This window comes from Lemur catta, chromosome 10, assembly GCF_020740605.2.
Source record: "Lemur catta isolate mLemCat1 chromosome 10, mLemCat1.pri, whole genome shotgun sequence".
Classification (NCBI taxonomy): domain Eukaryota; kingdom Metazoa; phylum Chordata; class Mammalia; order Primates; family Lemuridae; genus Lemur; species Lemur catta.
This window is the reverse complement of record NC_059137.1, coordinates 51,648,038-51,668,863: the sequence shown is the minus strand read 5'-3', so window position 1 is coordinate 51,668,863 and position 20,826 is coordinate 51,648,038. Positions and strand designations below refer to the sequence as shown.

The 20,826-nt window shown below is 33.9% G+C and overlaps 1 protein-coding gene across 7 annotated transcripts in view; it reads left to right on the top strand.

Annotated features, from left to right (window-relative positions):
- The window catches only part of CCDC171 (coiled-coil domain containing 171), a 367,143-nt gene that overhangs the window by 140,250 nt on the left and 206,067 nt on the right, over positions 1-20,826 (top strand). For all 7 annotated transcript variants that reach the window (XR_006737860.1, XR_006737861.1, XM_045563091.1 and 4 more), the window contains 2 exons: positions 112-294; positions 5,638-5,823. Coding sequence is in view for 5 of the 7 variants with exons in the window: in XM_045563091.1 (XP_045419047.1) it covers positions 112-294; positions 5,638-5,823 (369 nt within the window). In the remaining 2 variants the exon portion in view is untranslated. The remainder of the gene's footprint in view (positions 1-111; positions 295-5,637; positions 5,824-20,826) is intronic.

Below are 20,826 nucleotides of genomic sequence, written 5' to 3'. Positions count from 1 at the left end.
TAAGTTTTTTGTATAATCTAAGTTACATTTAATTTGGTAAAATGGTCATGCTATTTATTTATTAATACATCTGTAATTACTGCTTGTAAACTTGCTCTTGTTTAACAACAGAAAAGCACAGCATCATTGCAGAAGCAAATATTTGGATTCACACAAAGACTGCACGCAGCAGAAGTGGAGCGCCGCTCACTACGCTTAGAGGTCACAGAATTCAAACGAAATGTGAATGAAATGAAAAAGGAGCTTGACAAAACCCAGTGTCTCCAAATGCAATTAAATGAATTTAAGCAGTCTGTAAGTTTGTATGATTAAGGAAACTATTGCTTTGGTGATATATATTTGTCTATCTCTTTATCTTTCTTGTGCTTAATTATTATTGTGTTTGGTTTTTCAAATAATTCAGTCTCATTAATAGGAATTTTTGTCTACAGAAAACTTTCCCCCTAAAATGCCTCCTATCGAGGCAAACTGAAGTTGGTGGGAAAGAAGGAGGGATTTCTCCTTTTCTCCTCTTCTTTTGAATATTTTGAGTAAGTTAGATTGTTTAGTATGAAATCAAGTTGCTTTTCCAAAGAAATGTTCAATTTGTCTTTCATCAAGGATTTATATGTGTTATTTTAGAAAGTAGAAGGTAGCTGAAAAAGAAAGGCTATACCATTAGATCTGGATCAAAATGTGTAAATGTGTGAAGCACAATAAAATGAAGATACCTATGTATTATATTAATATTTGCAGTTGGCTTGGTAGCTCATGCCTGTAGTCCAAGCTACTCGGGAGGCTGAGGTGGAAGGATCACTTGAGCTCACGAGTTTGAGACCAGCCTGAGCAAAGCAAGACCCTCCACCCCTACAGAAAATAGAAAAATTAGTTGGGCATGGTAGCACATGCCCCTAGTTCCAGCTACTCAGGAGGCTGAGGCAGGAGGATGGTGTGAGCCTAGGAGTTTGAGGTTACAGTGAGCTATATTGATGCCACTGCACTCTAGCCAGGGCGACAGAGCAGGACTCTCTTAAACAAACAAACAAAGAAAAAACATCGCTGTTTTTAATGTGGATATAGAAAAATGAGGGTAAAAGATTATCCTGAAACTTCAACTGTATACAACTTATAATAGCTACTATAAATATGAATATAAAATTTGTTTCTTAAAACTAGTAACAAGCTACTTTTAGTATCCCTTCTTTGGGAAACAAATTTTTCCAAGCTTAACTTCAGTTTAAATGTACTTTTAAATGTATCTTTTGGTTAATTTGGAATTTGCAGTTTTAACATTTATAATAACAGAAGCAGTGGTGGACAGTAGTTCAGTTACTAATCTTATGATAATGTAAATTGCTAATGTTAACTATTATTATTTCAATTAGATATGCCTTGAAAAGGCAAAGAGTCCTATGAATTAGGTACGTTAAGTAAATTATAAATTATCCTTAAGCCATAGTTTTCTTTTTCTCTCTCTTTTTTAAGCCATAGTTTTCTTTTTGGTGAATATCTAAAGATGGCCTATTTTTTTCTTTACTTTCTTAGTTTTTTGCTCAGGGAAGGATAATTTATGAGCTGCTTCAACATTTTTCTGATTATAAAAGTAGTATGTGACAGCAATAAATAAAAATACAAAAATGTGTTAAGAAGAAAGTTTATATCACTCTAATCTTACCACCTACAACCAATCACTGTTGAAATGGGGATGCATTTTGTTCTCCACATTTTTCTTTGTGTATATGTGCTTGTGCATGCCTTTATGCACAGTTGTAGTTTGAAATAATTTTGTATGTATAGTTTGCATCATGATTTCTATAAATATACATATATTACTTAAAGTACTGCAAGTGTTTTCCTGTATCATTAATTATTAATTTCATTTTAGACAAATATATCCTATTGTGTCATATGGATGAATCAAAATTTGACTGTTTCCCTATTCTTAGACATTAATTTTTTTTCCAATTTTTTTTTGCCATTTTATTTAAATAATAAGAAGCTGTTTATATTTTAAAAGCAAGTTCCTTTGGAGTAAGTCTCCATTTGATTTGCTTCCAATTATATGTAGGAATTCAATTTGGGACCTTGAGATGGTCCACCAAAATGGATAGAGACAGTCATTGATGCATTTTGAGATTTAGAATATGGTCAACTATATTTAGGTTTAGATAATGGGTTTCCTGAAAATTGGAAAATTCTTTATATATGTTGCTCCCTGGAATGTGTATGAAGAATACTAGATATTCTACATAATTTGATTTCCTACACTAAAGTTAAGTATTAGGAAAACAAGTTAGCCTCTTTGATTAGTTTGGAAGTAGTCAGGACTCAATTTCTAGAATCTAGAGAGAAGGTTAGTGTTTAAGGAAAAGTTGGTGGAAGGTGACAGAATCCTCTTGTAAGGGCTTTGTTCGAATAACTGGCTTGCAACAGAAGCTAAGAATATGTTCTAAGAAATGCTTAGTGTGAATCACTTCCTCTGAAGGAAATGCTTAGTCTGAATTCCTTCCTATTTTTGATAATTCCTTAGTGTATACAACTAATAATTGAGGAAATGAGATACATAATTTTCATATTTTTGCATATGATTTTAAGTTATAGAATTATAAAGTGATTTCTAATATTTAACGATAATATTGACCATGTATCAGACACTGACCCTAAGCACTTTATAGGTATTGACTCATTTATTCCTTATAATAATCTCTCATAAATTAATAGTTAAATACTATTATTATTCTTATTTTACAGATGAGGAATATGGGGCACAGAGTAGCTAAGTAGCTTGCCCAGAGTCATCTAGTTAGTAGTGGAAATGACAGGATTTGAACTTGGGTAGTCTGGCTCCAAAACTCATACTTTTAAACACTGTAGTGGTTAATCTTTATACCTAGCTGTGTTAAATAAAAGATTGTTTTATTGAAAACATAATAGATGGAAAAATGATGTTAGTTTCCTCTCAAAAATTGGGGAGTATACCTGTAACCATTCATTTTTTACTGATTTCAGGCAAAATATATTGGAGAAAATGAAATACCTATTTATAATTGATCTAAAATTATAACATAAAGGGAAATATCCTGCCCACCAAAAGCTATTCAGTACCTTTATTGTTTTGGAATACTGTGTTCATCTACTCACAGTTGTTCTTTAACAACTAACTCCCATGATCTCATGGGTTTTTTTTCTTTTCTTTTTTGATTTATTAGCTCCTTACAACTGCTTTTACATACCATCTCTTTCTTGTTCTACTTTGCCATGCTTACTTCGTCCTGTTTACTTGCAGAAAAGTAGACAGAATTGCACCAGTCTCTGGGAGGGATGGATGGAGAAGAGAGAGGCTAAAATTAGCTAAGTTTTTAGGTAAAAGAGAAATTTTGGAGGAGTGGGAAGGGAAGATACATTCTGTCAAAAGAAAGGAAATCCGGCATAACAGTGGGGAATCTTGATTTATAGAGGTCAAGTGAATTGAAAAGGACAAAATAGTCTGATAACAAGGAGTGGTAATTTAAAACAACACAACAAATGAAACATAGAAGTACAAAAATATCTGTTCACCAGACCCTGAGAATAGAATGATGTTAAGAAGTAGAAATAGAACTGGAGGAAAACCAAATACAACATATTATCTCTTGTAAGTGGGAGCTAAATGATGAGTATACCTGGCCATAAAGTGTAATGGGCATTGCAAACTATTACAAGAAGGAGGAGGTTGGGGGAGGGCGAGGCATAAAAATCTATCTGTCAGGTACAATGTACACTATTCTGGTGATGGGTACGCTAAAAACCCTGACTTCAGCATGATACAATTCATCCTTGCAACAAAAAACACTTGTACCCCCTTAATCTATTGAAATAATTTTTTATAAAAGACATAGAACTGGAGTGCTGAGGGGCGCTGTTAGAGTTGATGTTTTGAAAGTGGAGGGTTTGGTTATAGTGGGGCAATGTGAAGTGTAAGACAGCTGTTAAGAGGAAGTAAAAAGATGAGTGTTCTGTAAAATCTCAACATTGTACAAGTATCAGTGACATAGTAGATATACCCTTACTAGGTGACTCTCAGGAAATAAGGCAACTTTCTGTGCACTTTGTGATAATTCTCATTAATTTATATTAACTTAGGTAAGTCATTAGGTATCTACTTTTATGCTATACTATTGCCTTTAAAAATTTCTTCAGGGTTGGGGAATGCATTATATATACACCTGAAAAAGGAAATAAGAGAGAAGTAGCATGGAGGTGGCAGGCAAGGGACCTGGTACCAAAATAAAACTGAGTGCTTATGTATTATTAATATAATATGGAAGCCCCCATGTAATAAATTTATCTTCAGGCTTAGTTACAGCAAAAGTCTTTCTCTACATGAACTGTTGCTTGCTGCTGTTGGCCCATGAGGAAAATGAGACTTTGAACATTTCTATTTTTGTCTTATTTGTCAGAAAACTCTGCATTCAACTGCAATAATTTACACATTCAGAATGCCTGGAATCAATAGGATTTTTATTCTACTCCTCCCCCCTAGATATTTTAAAATTTAAAAATTTATATTTGGGGCTAATTATATTAATATACCTTAAATTTTTTTTAATGAGAAGATTATAAGTCTTAAATACACTCTCTCTCTCTCTCTCTCTCTGCATGTTTTAGTGGCCTGCATGGTTCCCTCTAGCTTTGCATGTATATTTCTCAGGTTACCTACCTTTTGTGAAACACTCTTCTTTGTGCTTCAAAATCAAGATATCTCTTGCTGTTTATTGTAACTAATTTTCATTTGTTTAAATGCTTTGAGCAGGAGATGATACAAGTGTGTCTTATCCAGGATTCCGTACCCCTTAAGGGATGGCCCCTGTCTAGAACTGTCATTAGTTCTAGGAGATTCAAGAGCAGATTGCTCTGCCCTCCAAAGCAGTCATGATATTTTAAAAACTGTGTTGTATATTGTGGTGTACAGCTTTACTGGCAGATGTTTATTTATGAATGTTCTTTTATTCAACAAATATTGAGCATCTACTGAGTGCCGGGCACTCTTCTGTGTGTTGGGTGAAAAAGCTAAGTGAGGTCCCTGCTCGGTGGAGCTACATCCTTACGTATGTTGTTGGTGGCAGCGTGTGGACAGATGATTAAAAAAGTGAGATGAATTTAGATAATGACAACAGCTGTGAAATAATAAAACAAGATGATATGATAGAGTGAGTGGGAGTAGGTGAGATGTAGCGTGGTAAGACTCACCAAGGAGAGGACATTTGATCAGGGAGATCTGAATGATAAAATATATTAAATATAGACTTTTTAGGTAATACTTTAAGAGGCTAGGAACTTGTTAATGGTTTTAATTCCCCAAATCATAATCTTTATAAATCATGTATGAAGATTTAAACTGAGAATTCAAATTTATTCAGAATTTGAAATAAGTTTTCTAAGATTTTATTTGACTAAAAATGATAACCTTGGAAATATGGCTATTGTACTTTAAAAACCATAGTTATATTTTTTATCTTGACTTATGCAATTAAGAAAAACAAATTGTCTTTTTTCATCATGTATCAGACTCCTAGAAATGTTTGCATTGTATTCTTTATGTTAGCAAATATAGTTCTGAAGAATAAGTGATACAACAATGCAATTAGCTTACAACTGATTTTCCCTCTCCTTTTAAAGAAATTGATCACTCATGAGAAGTTTGAAAGTGCATGTGAAGAACTAAATAATGCATTACTTCGGGAACAGCAGGCACAAATGCTATTGAATGAACAAGCACAACAACTACAGGAGTTGAATTATAGACTCGAATTGCACTCCAGTGAGGAAGCTGACAAAAACCAAACTCTTGGAGAAGCTGTTAAGGTAGGAGAACCTCTGTCTCATACTGGCTTATTTCCTCTTTGTATGGGTCTTAGAAGGAATCATACATATCTTCTGAATAGGGAATAGATCCCAAGATGTGAAATTTGATTCTATAAGAGTTTATGAGGATGGAATAAAACATGGTTCTTGGACCTTTCCTAGTAATTATTTTCTTTTATCTTCCTTCCTTCTTTCTTTTTTTTTAAATTTATTTTTCTTTGTTTTTCTTTATTTTTTTAAAGAGACAGAGTCTTGTTCTGTTTTCCAGGCTGGAGTGCAGTGGCACAGTCATAGCTCACTGTAACCTGGAACTTCTGGGTTCAAGTGATTCTCCTGCCTCAGCCTCCTAGGTAGCTAGGACTACAGGCATGCACCACCATGCCTGGATAATTTTTTTTTTATAGAGATAGGGTCTCACCATGTCACCCAGTCTGGCCTTGAACTCTTGGCTTCAAGCGATCTTCCTGCCGCAGCCTCCCAAAATGCTGGGATTACAGGTGTGAGCCACTGCACCTGGCCTATCTTCCTTGTTTCTTCCTCTTTTTAGTTCTTTTCCTTTTCTTGTTTTTTGCCTTGTGGACTTTGGAAACTCTGTGTATCTTTTGGAAGGTTTTGGGTCTGGGTTTCTCTGATCCTCATGTAAGTGCTTATTTGGAGAGGAGAGAGGTTTAGTTACAAAAAGTTGTTCTCCCTATCTTATGTTTGTGGCAAAGATATTTGGAAGAGAAAAGAGAAGTTATTATATAATCTAACAGTGGTCATTTAGAAAATTTTATTAATGGATTTAGGACTACAGTATTTTATGGAAATGTTGGCTGCAAATGATAATAGAATTCTAGTTTTTGATTATAATACTTGTGGATTTTTCACTAGTGAGGTTTTATACACTGAAATGTTACTAAATCCAAGGAAACCACAATGATATAGTGTGTGTATCAGGTACCATAGTTAATACTGTAAACCAACACAGAGTTGGTATATAACTTATAAAAATAATATATTAATATATTGGCCAGGCATGGTGACTCATGCCTATAATCCTAGCACTCTGGGAGGCCGAGGCAGGAGGATGGCTTGAGGTCAGGAGTTCAAGACCAGCCTGAACAAGGGCGAGACCTCATCTCTACCAAAAAAAAAAAAGAAAATTAGCCAGGTGTGGTGGTACATGCCTATAGTCCCAGCTACTCTGGGAGGCTGAGGCAGGAAGATCTCTTGATCCCAGGAGTTTGAGGTTGCAGTGAACTATAATGATGCCACTGCACTCTACCTGGGGTGATGGAGTGAGTCTCTGTCTCAGAAAAAAAAGCCAAACTATATATTTTTTTAATTTCTAAATACTATTACTACTGATTATAAAATAGCCAAAATTTATTGTTTACTTCCTGTTTGCCAGGCACTATGCTAAATACTTTATAAACAATTACCTCATATAATCCTCATAGAAACTCTGTGGAGTTATTAATGTTTTGTAGGTGAGAAAACTGAGATACAGAGAGGTTGCATAACTTGTACAACCATGAGTAAGTGATAGGTCTGAGGAGTCAGATTTCACATCTGCCTTCCTAACCGCCACATTATATATACTATTGATATTGATTGACAGCATACATGTACCAGGCTCTGTGTTACTGCTTCTACATGAATTATCTTATTTCATTATCAACCCTGTGAGATAGGTACTATTATTATTATTTCCATTGTGTTTTGAGGAAATTTAGAGAGTTCATTTGACTTTGCCCAGATTCTCCTACTGTATAGATGTTGAAAGTGGGATTTAGTTTTTAGAAAAATAAGGAAATATTGAAATCTAAAAGAAGAAAAATAAATGAATTTAAAGAGGAAAATATAGATGTCCTTAAAGAAGAAGAAAAAACTCCCAGAATACTATTAACATTTGGAGTATACTATTGCACCATAATAGCCAGAGACTTCAACTGGATCTAACAGCACAGGACAGATCTTCCAAACAGAAAATAAACAAAGAAATAATGGACTTAAACAGAACTCTAGAACAAATGGGCCTTACTGACATTTACAGGACATTCTATCCAAAATCCACTGAATATACGTTCTTCTCATCAGCTCATGGGACATTCTCTAAGATTGACCATATCCTAGGACACAAAGCATGTCTTAAAAAATTTAAAAAAATAGAAATTATACCATGCATCTTCTCAGATCACAGTGAAATAAAAGTAGAAATCAACCCTAATAGAAACCCTCATTTCTACTCAAAGTCATGGAAGCTAAACAACCTTCTCCTGAACGATTATTTCATAAACAAGGAAATCAAGATGGAAATCAAAAGATTATTTGAACTAAATGACAAAGGAGACACAAGTTATCAAAATCTGTGGGACACAGCTAAAGCAGTCCTGAGAGGAAAGTTTATTTAAATGCCTACATCCAAAAGACAGAAAGATCACAAATAGACAACCTAATGAATAGACTCAAAGAGCTGGAGAAAGAAGAACAGACCTACCCCAAACCCAGCAGAAGAAATGAAATTAATAAGATCAAATCAGAACTAAATGAAATTGACAACAGGAAATCTATACAGAAGATTAATAAAACAAAAAGTTGGTTCTTTGAAAAGGTAAACAAAATTGACACACCTTTGGCTAGACTACGAGCAGAAAAGAAAAATCTCTAATAAGCTCCATCAGGAACATGAAAGGAGAAATCACAACTGATGCCATGGAGATACAAGATATCATCTATGAATACTACAAAAACCTTTATGCATACAAACTGGAAAATGTGGAGGAAATGGACAAATTTTTAGAAACACACAGCCTCCCTAGGCTCAACCAGGAAGAAATAGAATTCCTGAACAGACCAATATCAAGAACTGAAATTGAAACAGCAATAAAAAACCTTCCTAGGCCGGGCGCGGTGGCTCAGGCCTGTAATCCTAGCACTCTGGGAGGCCAAGGCGGGTGGATCGCTCAAGGTCAGGAGTTCAAGACCAGCCTGAGCAAGAGTGTAGACCCCGTCTCTACTCAAAATAGAAAGAAATTATCTGGCCAACTAAAATATATATATAGAAAAAGTTAACCGGGCATGGTGGCACATGCCTGTAGTCCCAGCTACTGGGGAGGCTGAGGCAGTAGGATTGCTTAAGCCCAGGAGTTTGAGGTTGCTGTGAGCTAGGCTGACGCCACGGCACTCGCTCTAGCCTGGGCAACAGAGCAAGACTCTGTCTAAAAAAAAAAAAAAAAAAAAAAAAAACCTTCCTAAAAAGAAAAGTCCCGGACCAGATGGTTTCACACCCAAATTTTACCACACCTACAAAGATGAACTGGTGCCTATCTTGCAGAAGTTATTCTGCAACATCGAGAAGGATGGAATCCTCTCCAGCACAATTTATGAAGCCAACATAACTCTAATACCAAAACCAGGAAAGGACACAACAAAAAAAGAAAACTACAGACCAATATCCCTTATGAATATAGATGCAAAAATTCTCAATCCTAGCAAACCGCATCCAGGTGCTTATCAAGAAAATAATCCACCACAACCTAGTGGGCTTCATCCCAGAGATGCAGGGATAGTTCAACATATGCAAATCTATAAATGTAATTGACCACATAAATAGGAGCAAAAACAAAGACTGTATGATCCTCTCAAAAGCATTTGACAAAATTCAAGACCCTTTTATGATAAGAACGCTTAACAAAACAAGCCAATTATGACAAACCCACAGCCAATATCATACTGAATGGGGAAAAAATTGAAAGCATTCCCACTTAGAACTGGAACCAGACAAGGTTGCCCACTATCTCCACTTCTATTCAACATAGTGCTGGAAGTCCTTGCGAGAGCAATCAGGCAAGAGAGCAGAATTCAGGGCGTCCAAATGGGGGAAGAGATCAAACTCTCATTCTTTGCTGATGATATGATATGATGTCTTGAAAACCCCAAGGATTCAACCAAGAGACTCCTGAAATTGATAAATGAATTCAGTAAAGTCTCAGGATACAAAATCAATACACACAAATCAAAGGTATTCATATATACCAGTAACAGTCAAACTGAGAACCAAATCAAAGACTCAATACCCTTCACAATAGCAACAAAGAAAATAAAGTACCTAGGAATATATTTAAGGAGGTAAAAGACCTCTACAGGGAGAACTATGAAACACTGAGGAAGGAAATAGCAGAGGACGTAAACAGGTGGAAAACTATACCATGGTCGTGGGTCGGCAGAAGCAACATTGTTAAAATGTCTATACTACCCAAAGTGATCTACAGATTCAGTGCAATCCCTATTAAATTACCAACATCATTTTTCACAGATACTATTCCATATATATGTATTAAGTTGAACCATTTGAAATTGCAACTTTTATAAGTGAAAAACAGACAAATGCCAGCAATTTCAAGTGGTTCAACCTAATACATATCATTTTTCTTACATAAGTGAAAACATGGTTGGATATTGCTTTGTGAATTATTTGTATCACTTAGTAATAGACTGTGAGCATTCTTACTTCCCAACTGATGTGATTCTATAATGCCAATCTTTTTTCTTTTTTTACTTCTTTTCTACACAAGTTATAGATATTCATTGTGGAAATATAAGAAAGTATAGATGCAAAAATATGAAAATTAAAATAATCCCAGATCATAGAGCCAGACATATCTACCATTAAAGTTTTGATGTGTATTATCCCAGACTTTATATTTTACAAATATAGAAATATAACCAAATACAGGTTAATAAAAATACAATCATATTATTATACTGTTTTTTAAAATAATATATATATTTTACTCACTTTCCTTAAACACCATGTTAAGGATTTCTTTCTATGCTAATAAATATAGTGGTGGGGGTCATTATTTAATGGCTGATTGGATTCTTCTGAATGTACATTTTTTTCTTTTTCTTTTTAATTGAAAAATAAATATGTAATATATTTATAGGTACATTGTGGTATTTTGGTATATGTATATGTTGTAGAATGGTCATATCAGGCTAGTTAACATTCATTACTTCACATACTTATCATTTCTTTGTAGTGAGAACGTTTCATATGTACTTCTTTTTAGCTCTTTTGAAATATATAATACATCATTATTAACTGTAGTCACCTTGCTGTACAATAGATTGCCAGAACTTCTTCCTCTTATCTAACTGAAATTTTATGCCCTTTGACGAACATTTCCTCCGCACTACCCACAGCTTCTAGTAACCACCTGGAATGTACTGTACATAATTTATTAACACAATTTAACATTGTAGATTTACATTCATTTCAGGTTTTTCTTCCTCTTCCTCCTCCTTCTACTCCTGCTGCTGCTTTTCTTTTTCTTGCTATTATAAGTCATTCTAAAATGAGCAACCCTGTAGCTAAATCTTTATATGCATATCTGTGATTATTTCATCAGGATAAATTCCTAGATGAGGAATTACTAGGTCAAAAGCCACATACATTTTTGAAGTGTATGTATTATCAATTGACCTACAGCAAGTTTTTACCAATTGCATTCTTTCTTAAGATGTGTGAGAATTACACTTTTGGTCCAACTGGCTATTACTGTTTAAACATTGTTTGCCAATTTGATAATAAATATGTCATTGTTACTTTAATTTATATTTCTTTGATTGTTAGTGAAGTTGAACGTTTTTATAAGTATATTGGTCATTAAACAACACTTTTATACTTTATGTCCTATTAATATATAATATAATTAACTGTGCTTTGAAAATGCATCATCTAACTGTGTCATGTTGGGATCTTTTTTTTTCTGTAATAGTTTGCAGTTTGTTTTTGGGTATATTATCTTCCAGCAGATAAAGAACTGTTCACATTAATTTCTTTAAAGTGCCAGTAGCTTAAATATTGTTGTCAGAAGTAGAGAATTGTGTAATTACTATCTCTTAATTAGAACTAGCAGGTGGTAATGTGAAAATACCCTCTTGTGGGAGGCAACATGGTTCAGTGGAAAAAGCACTGGCCTTGGAATAAGTATTCCTGAATTCAAATCCCAGTTCTGTTATTTGGGCAAATTACTTAACATTTCTGAGCCTCAGTTTCCTCTTTTACAAAAATAGGGATAATGATACTAAAGTTACAGGATTTTTATGGAAATGAATTAAGGTACTATTTAAAAAAGCAAGTATATCCTCAATAAATATTCCTTTGTGTTTTCAATAATACTTTAAAAATAGTTCTTATTTTTACCATGTCTTGTGCATAACTTCTTTTTAAAAACAAAGTGTATTGTTTCTTTTTCTTTATTAAAAACAAAATAAGATCATAAGTAGAAGATATGGAAAATACAGAAGAAAAACAAGACAAGTTGTACATGATTTATCATCTGAAAGCAACAACCACTGTTAACATTTTGGGGGTTTTATTTTTAATCATTTATTTATATGTAATAGTTTTATAAATCATACTCTCAACTAGACGCTCAGAATGGCCTTCCATTATAATAGCTAAATCTTGGATAAGACACTTCCTGTAATAGGAGAAGTGCATTAAAAAGTCAGTAAAGAAAATCTTCAAGGGCAAAAATATAACAAACAACATCAATAAACCCCCGTATGTAGAAATCAAAGTTAGCACCATGAACAGATGCTGGACTTTCCCTGGGGGCAAACATAGGTTGAGCATCCCTAATCTGAAAATCAGAAATCTGAATTGCTCTAAAATCCAAAATTTTTTGAGCACAGACGTGATGCTGAAAGGAAATGGTCATTGGAGCATTTCGTATTTCATATTTTTAGATTTGGGGCACTCAGCTGGTAAGTATATACATAATGCAAATATTCAAAAATCCAAAATCTGAAATGCTTCTGGTCCCAAGCATTTTGTATAAGGGATATTCAACATGTACCAGTATTAATACTGAATAGTAAGCTTTGGGCTCCACCAGCAAAGAGAACTTAAAGCTCCCACATTAAGGAATTGCCTAATAACCTGAAAGGATAATTCCAGGTCAGTGGTGTTCCATTGCTCTAGGCAAAATCTAATGCAAAATTCTCTCTGGAAGAAAGGCTGCCTAATTTAGTTGTTCCTGAAGCAGAGTAATATCAACCAAGTAACTCACACATGAATAGATAGTCAGATATATTAATCTTATATGCGGCCACCTTGCTAAACTCTCGTCAGTTCTAATACTTTATGTAGGGTTTTCTGCATAGACAACCATAGCAAGTAGGTTTTGGAGTTAGATGAAAATTGTAAGCCAGGCACATGTGCCTGAGAATTAGCATAAGTATATTTGCAGTGGGTAGTATTTTCAATATATGTGATGGAATCTAGTGTCTATAGTGGCACTGTCCCATATGGTAGACACTAGCCGTGTGTGGCTATTTGAATTTAAATTGATTAAATAAGATAAAAAATTCATTTCCTCAGTCATACTAGCCATATTTCAAGTGCTTAGTAGCTTCATGTGGCTAGTGACTGCCGTATCAGCAGCACAGATATGGAAAGTTTCTGTCATCACAGAAAATTCTATTGGACCGTATTGGTCTAGAGGACAGGTATCATGTGAAGCGTCTAGGCCTGTAGCATACCTGTTGGGCATGGAAACAGAAGCATATTTACAATATTCTTTCATTTGGGCAGAAACCTTTTAGAGCCAGAGGGCTTAGGAAAAACAAGCTCTTTCTACTGCTGATGTTAAACAAGTGGATCTAGTTTAATAGTTATAAAATTCTCTAAGAACTCTTAAGTCAGTGAAGGGAACATCCTTTGAAGGCAGGAACTATAGATATACCAAACCTCTCTATTATTGGGAACTTTAGACAAATAAGTATGGAAAATATGTTCAATTAAATATTAAATATTAAATTTCAAATCAATAGTGTAATTTATTATATCTCAAACAATAAGAAGTACAATTAATCAAAGTATGTGCCTGAACTATAAATGCAGTTTTGCTATCTTAACAGTAGCTTGTTTATGCCAGCAGCGAAGAAACCTGGAGAGCCAGTGGCAATGAAATTGCCAAAGGCGATTTCCATAGCTTGTTGAGAATTTTTTTTCCTTGCAAGTATTTCCTTGCAAATATTTTTTTCTTGCAAGATGTGGTCCAAAGCCTGGAAGCAGTGGTATTCAGTTGGTGCAAGGTCTGGTAAATACGGTAGATGACAGAGAGTTTCCAAGTCCAGCCTCTATAGTTTGAGTAGCATTGTTTGTGTGACATGGTGTTGTCTTGCAAGAGGATTGGCCTTTCTGTGTTGACCAACCTTTGCTGCTTAATTGCAAGCATCCTCATCATTTCATCCAGTTGGTTGCATTAGACATCTGCTGTAATGGATTGACCAGGTTTCATGAAGCTGTAGTGGATAATACCAGTGCTGGACCACCAAACAGACACCATTAGCTTTTTTTGATGAATATTTGGTTTTGGACTGTGTTTTTGCACTTCATCTTTATCCAACCATTGTGCTGAATGCTTGCAATTGTCAAAAAGAATCCATTTTTCATCACATGTAACAATACGGTGTAAAAATAGTTTGCCTTTATGTTGTGACAGCAAAGAAAGGAAAGCTTCAAGATGATTTGTCTTCTGATGCTTGTCTGACTCATGCGGAACCTATCCATCCAGCTTCTTTACCTTGCTAATTTGTTTCAAATGGTCCAATATTGTTGGAATAGTAACGTCAGACCTTGCTTCTAATTCACACATAGGTTGAGATGGATTTGCTTCCAGCTCATAATTATTCACCTTGGTCTCAAGTTGTCCACGTGGCTTATTTTCAAAATTAAAATCACCCCAGCGGAACTTTTCAAACCATCGCTGTACTGTGTGTTCATTAGCCACACCCTTCCCAAACACTTTGTTGATATTTTGAGCTGTCTGCGCTACATTGGTTCCAGGACAGAACTCATATTCAAAAATAACATGCATTTTGACTTATCCGTAGTTTCACAAAAATTGCTCTAAAAAAATTTGAAAGATAATCACAAGCCACAATGTGTGTTTGAAAGAGTGAGGATGTACCTTCACAATAAAAATAAAACAAGAAGTGTCAAAGTGAAATGTCAGAGATATCAAGTGTCAGACAGTGCTAAAGGAAATCCTAAGTAGTATGGAAAAAAGTAGAACATGTTCAAAGTTTATTTTTCTTTTTTCTTGTTTTTGCCACTCCCTCACTCCATTCTTGAGATGTTTTATACTGTTGACCTGGTCTATATTATCTTTAATAGTACTGAACCTCTGAGACAGTTTTGTTAGGCAGCTATTTTTTTGGTTAGCATCTTGTTACTTCATTTGGTGTAGTTTATAAGACAATGAAATCTATATATCTATGTATTTTATTTTGTTCTTCAAGTAAGTTTGGATTTAAATTTAGTAGATGTTTTACTAACCATTTTTATCTTGAGTCCTGTCTTACCTATTTTGATGTTTAAGAGGCCTCAAATTCTGTTTGGTGCTAGGCACTGCATGTTAATGGAGTAGGTGGAGGAAGAATGATTAAAATAAATAGTTGCTTCAATGAGGGAGTCAACCTGTGGCTAAAATATTTACAGGAGTTAATACAGAAATTTGTACCCTAAAATGAGTTGCTGCTATAATCAATACCTAAAGTATGAGGTATGGCTTAGAGATGTGACTCTTTGTGGTAGAGAAATTACTATCAAGGCTGGAAAGATGGACATTTATGGTAAGCTGTGGCAAAACATTTGATAAAACTGTATGTATGATTTAGGAAAGAGATTTATGTACCTACTAATCCTACAGTTCTGGGGGAAATGATTGGAAAGAATCAATGATAGGTATTAGCTTTGATACTCTCTTTTAAACAGGGTATTATAAGAAAGAAATGAGCTCAGGAAAGAATTACTTAGTTTGTGAGCATAAATGAAAGGGATGAAAGAGCGTCTAGAAACCTGAAACCTAGAAGGAGACCAATATGAATGAGCCCCATGGCAAAGAACAAATTAGGGGTATGGCTTTTTAATTCAAACATATTATCTTAGATGGCCTCACAGGAACCACCATTAAGTTCAAATACACACACTATGCCTGTGTGCACACTCATATACACACAAATGGATGTACAGAAACAGGGAAACCAGTAGTGACTGTAATCATCAAGAAAGAATCTTCCAGAAAGAATATTGGCACATGCACTGACTGGAATCAAACAGATTAGAAGCCTGTCAACTTTTTGAGGTGGCTCTGTGCCATAGAAAGCACAAGTCTGAACTAAAATAGCCTTATAGTCTTTTAGCCTTAAATAATTTTTAGGCTCTCAAATATTTGAAAGTAAGAAAAGGAATGCAAAAATTTTATAGACCACAAAGAGGCACTTTCCTCAGCATACATTTTATATATGGCCATGTAGGATAATGGATAAAGAAGAGTCTCCTAGAAGGCAGAACAAGTGACTATGGACAACAGATTTCTTCTGAAATTAGGGACTAATTACAGAATTTATCCTACTGTCAGGATAAAGGATCTCTTGGATTCTGCCCAGCAAGATTTCATCATTGCTGTGAACCAGTGACTGCTGTGTATCGCCCATCCTTTCTTTTTCTGAATGGGAGTATTTGTTGTGCATACCCTATCCTATCATATCTGTGTATATTGGGTTGGGCTTGGGCATAAATTATCTTTCAGTTAATAGGTTGCTGGACTATGAAGAGCTACACTTGGACCTGATGGAAAGTATTGAGCATCACCAGGTGATCCTGGACTTTGAGCAGAAGTAATGTTTATTTCTTAAATATTGGTAAGGAAAAATTTTCATATACAATATTTTATATTCTTTTACCTTTCTGGCATAATGCAAACAAGCAAGGTGACCTTGGAAGCCATGTGTTAAAGATAGTGGAACTACAAGATGAAAGGAGTATGGGTCTTGCAATTGCCACTTAAGGGATAGCCAAATACCAATCAGGTTCATCTATTTTGGAATTTATGTGAGAAAAAGTCACATAAATTTTTTTGCTCTCTGCCTAATAAGTTTGAGATTATAAATGTAAACCATTTGAGATTAGAATAAAGGTATAGCCATATTTTTCATTATTTTTTCCTGGGAAAAGTTAGGTATCCATTACATTCTTATAACTTTCAATTGTGTATCAAACACACTATGTATTATCATGTTTTAGCCATCATACATTTTTAATTGTTCATTAGCTATAACATCTAGCATTACCTTAACTAATAAAAGGGTAAAGTTCCCTTTGATCACAACCAACAATCTTGGTTCCTTTTCTCCCTCCCGATCAGTATTTTAAGTTTGTGTTTCTTTATATAGTTTTACATGTATTTGTATATTTATATAAAAACTATTAATATATGCTGATATTGTGTATTGTATATTTTTGCTCCAGAACATGGGCTAGAGATCTATCCATTATCATTTTAGTTGATGTACAGAATTTCATACTGTAAATAAGTCATTGTTTATTTAGTTATTCATCTGCTAATGGGCATTGCTGAAAGAAAATATAGTTTGGAGTAAGGAGGCCAAACTCATGACACAGCCATGATAAAACTGGTCCTAGTGCATATACCATAATTTCTTATTTAATTTAGTTGAGTAGTAGGATCACTGTTTATATTTGCATGTAAAGTGAAATAAGAAGAGGTCAGGATAGTTAAATTTTAGAGTAAGGACCTGTGATTTGCAGTTTCAGTAAATGGAAGGGCTTCAGAATGCCATGGCCCCTTGGCACTTGTGAGATTCCTCTGGAAAGGGATAATTTTCCTAGTGTTAATCAATTCTGTCAGTTATAAGGAAATAGTAGAAAACAAAGCATCTGAAATAACCTATTGCTCTCCCAAAATGTTTTTGGTATCTGTAGCTGGTATCAGCCTTGGACTGGGCTCATCTTCTGAAATCCATTCCATTGTTCCACAGTAAATTGATTTCTCCCACTTAGTCTACAAATCATAATTTGATGGCAAACTTCTTTGACTTAGAGTATATTTGATGTTAAAAACAAGATTTTTGCCCGTAGATAATATGCTGATGGGATTGGGATATGGGAGTAAATTAGACTCCTATAAATAAAAATTTATGAAATGATAGTAATTTATGAATTTCTAGCAAACAGTAGAAACAGTACAGAAACTGAGTGGCATGATGGCTTTCCTGAAATGGCATTGCTTATATGAAAATAAATTTTTTCATTTTCCTCTCTGCCTAATAAGTTTGGGATTAAGAATGACTGAATCATTTGGGATTAGAATAAAGCTATAGCTATAGGTTTTCCTTATTTTTTTTCTGGGAAAAGTTAGGTATCTATTACATTCTTATAACTTTTGATTACATATGAAACATACTAGATATGTTTTATTATTTATAGAAAAATTAAAAAATATTTCATATTTATGGGATCACCTAATAAAGCAAGGGATCTTTTGTAAAAAAGTTATAATTCTCCTGATGTATCGCTCTTAAAAAATAAATCTTGGTCATGTAATTAATTAATGCATATATTGAACCTTTGCTGTGTGGGAAGTACAGTACTTGGCTTTGTAGAGAATATATATTCAATTTAATTAAAGGAATACCTACATTCTAATGGTTGGTGAGATTTTGATACAACAATGGATAAGAGCTTTTGCAATTGAACTATTAGAAAATGTTACATTCTCTGAATTGTCACAGTTTTGTAAGTCTGTACATGAAAAATTTTAGACATTGGTAAAGAGAGATGAGATTTATTCATAGTAAGTCTCCCAAATAGTTCTTTTGTCTAACTCTGATCAAGCTTTTATTCACATGCCCCTTTTCAACATTGTTTTCTCTTATCTCCTTACTTCTGCTATCTTGTCTTTCATCCCATCAAGCTGTTTGCAGCCTCATTGGGTCTTCAGACTTACGCCTCTTCTTAGCTCCCTGTATCATTCCTCGCCTTCTTGCAGCTGCTTTGGGTTTTTCTTGCACATATCTCATTTCTAGTAGAAAATGAACTTTGTGATTTATTGTTTTCCATTCTCAAAACTTAATTGCACTTAGACTGTGGATGGGGAAGAAGAAGTAAAAAGAAAAAAGAATATGTTTTTAAATTTCAAATGGAGTAATTTGCAAAGATATTTAGAGTCATTGTAATTGTGGCAAAGGGTCACATTAATATTTACCTTTTTATTTTAAAAATGTTTAAACATTGTTATTAATACAAAATTATTTGGTATATTCTGAGGGTATAGAATGAGAATGTTGCATGAAGTAATATATTTACCTAATTTTGAATAAATAGTCATATTTTCTTTCTCTGGCAAACTTTTAAACAGAAGTACCCCCAAATTCATTTTCTTTAAAAAATTTAAAGATCTTTTAGTTGACTAACCCTGGTTATAATAATAATTAACATCTATCACATAACCTATTTTAATAAAGTAGGATTATTAACATCATTACTTAATTTAAAAGTCTTATCAAGTTTTACTTTAATCCCATATATTTTTATCTTCCTAATGACTTACTTTACCATTGAGACCTTTAGGGTAGTCAATTATATTTCAAGGTCAGAGAAAAAGAATTAAGAAAAAAACAGCTCTCAAACCACTTTTTAAAATAATAATTTAACACAGAAGATTCAAACTGGAAGCTAGAAGGTTCATAAAAAATTGTCATTCTCATTTTTGTAACCCTGAATGACAGAAAAATATGCAATAACATAAAATAATGTACCTTTTCTGTTTACTGTGACATGTCTTATGCATGATAATTTCCTTTTTAGAAATTCTCATATATAACTTTAAAATACTTTTTTCCACTTTCATATTTGTCCTCAATGAGTAGTAATTCGAAATTAGAGTTATCATGTTTCTTAATTGAGTACCAGCCTTTGATTAGATCATATTTTACAAATTACTTAGAATATTTGAACCATTCAGTTTAACTTACTCTGTATAAAATTTATTACAAACATTATGTTTGTTCTTTTCTGATAAAACATTCTCTTTGTAAGAAAAAAAAACAGAATAAACAAAAATAACTTGTTTGTAATCCCATTATCACTCATATATAGCCATTATTAATATTTTGGCAAATACAACTGGAAGTATGCTATATATAGTTTTGTGTCCTGTTTTTTGGGCAGCAGAGTGACATTATATTTAAATTTTCAAAGAATCATTTTGACATCTATTAGAATATAGACTATAGGTATGCAAAAGTGGAAACAAAGAGACAAGTTAGGAGGCTTATAGTATAATCCGGACCAGATATGATGGTGGCTTAGAACAGGGTGGTGGGAGTAAAGAGTGGTGAGATTTTTTTTTTTTTTTAATTTCAGCTTATTATGGGGGTACAAAAGCTCAGGTTATATATATTGCCCATGTCCGGTCCATCCCTCTGAGTCAGAGCCTCAAGCATGTCCATTCCCCAGACAGTGCGCCTGGCACTCACCATGTAGTCATACCTCCATCCCCTCCCCCCACCCCCCACCTCACCTAGTCAGCACCTTTTGAATATATTTGCAGTTTGACAGTAAGGCTCACAGAGTTTCCTAATGTATTAGTTATGAATGTTAGAGAGATGAATCAAGGATGATCCTGAACAACTGGTAAATGGGATTGCTGTTTGTTGAACAGTTAAGATTATCTAAAAACCGTATTTTAATGATCTACATAATGTTTCATCTTATGAATATGCTGAAATGTATTTAACTATTTTCCTGTTCTTGGATATGCACATTATATCCATTTTTCAATGTTGAAAATTAAAACAAACATCTTATAATTAAGTCTTTGACTATATTGTGGATTCTAAGGATAGAGCTCATAGATATTTTAAAGTTGTTTGTGTGTGTATGTTTTTCTTTAAGGCTATGGATTTTTTTCAGATCTGGAGTTTTTGAGAGGGTATCTAAGATCACCTATCTAATTTAATTGTCATCAGCATTGAGTATCATTAGGTATTATCATTAATATATCAATAACAACAAATCAAAACTAACAACTCTTGTGAGTTTGACTGATAAGAAAAGTTATATCGTTTTGCTTTGCATTAAGCATAAAAAGGAACAATAAATTTTTCTCCATAGGTGTTTTTGGTTCATATATTAATAAT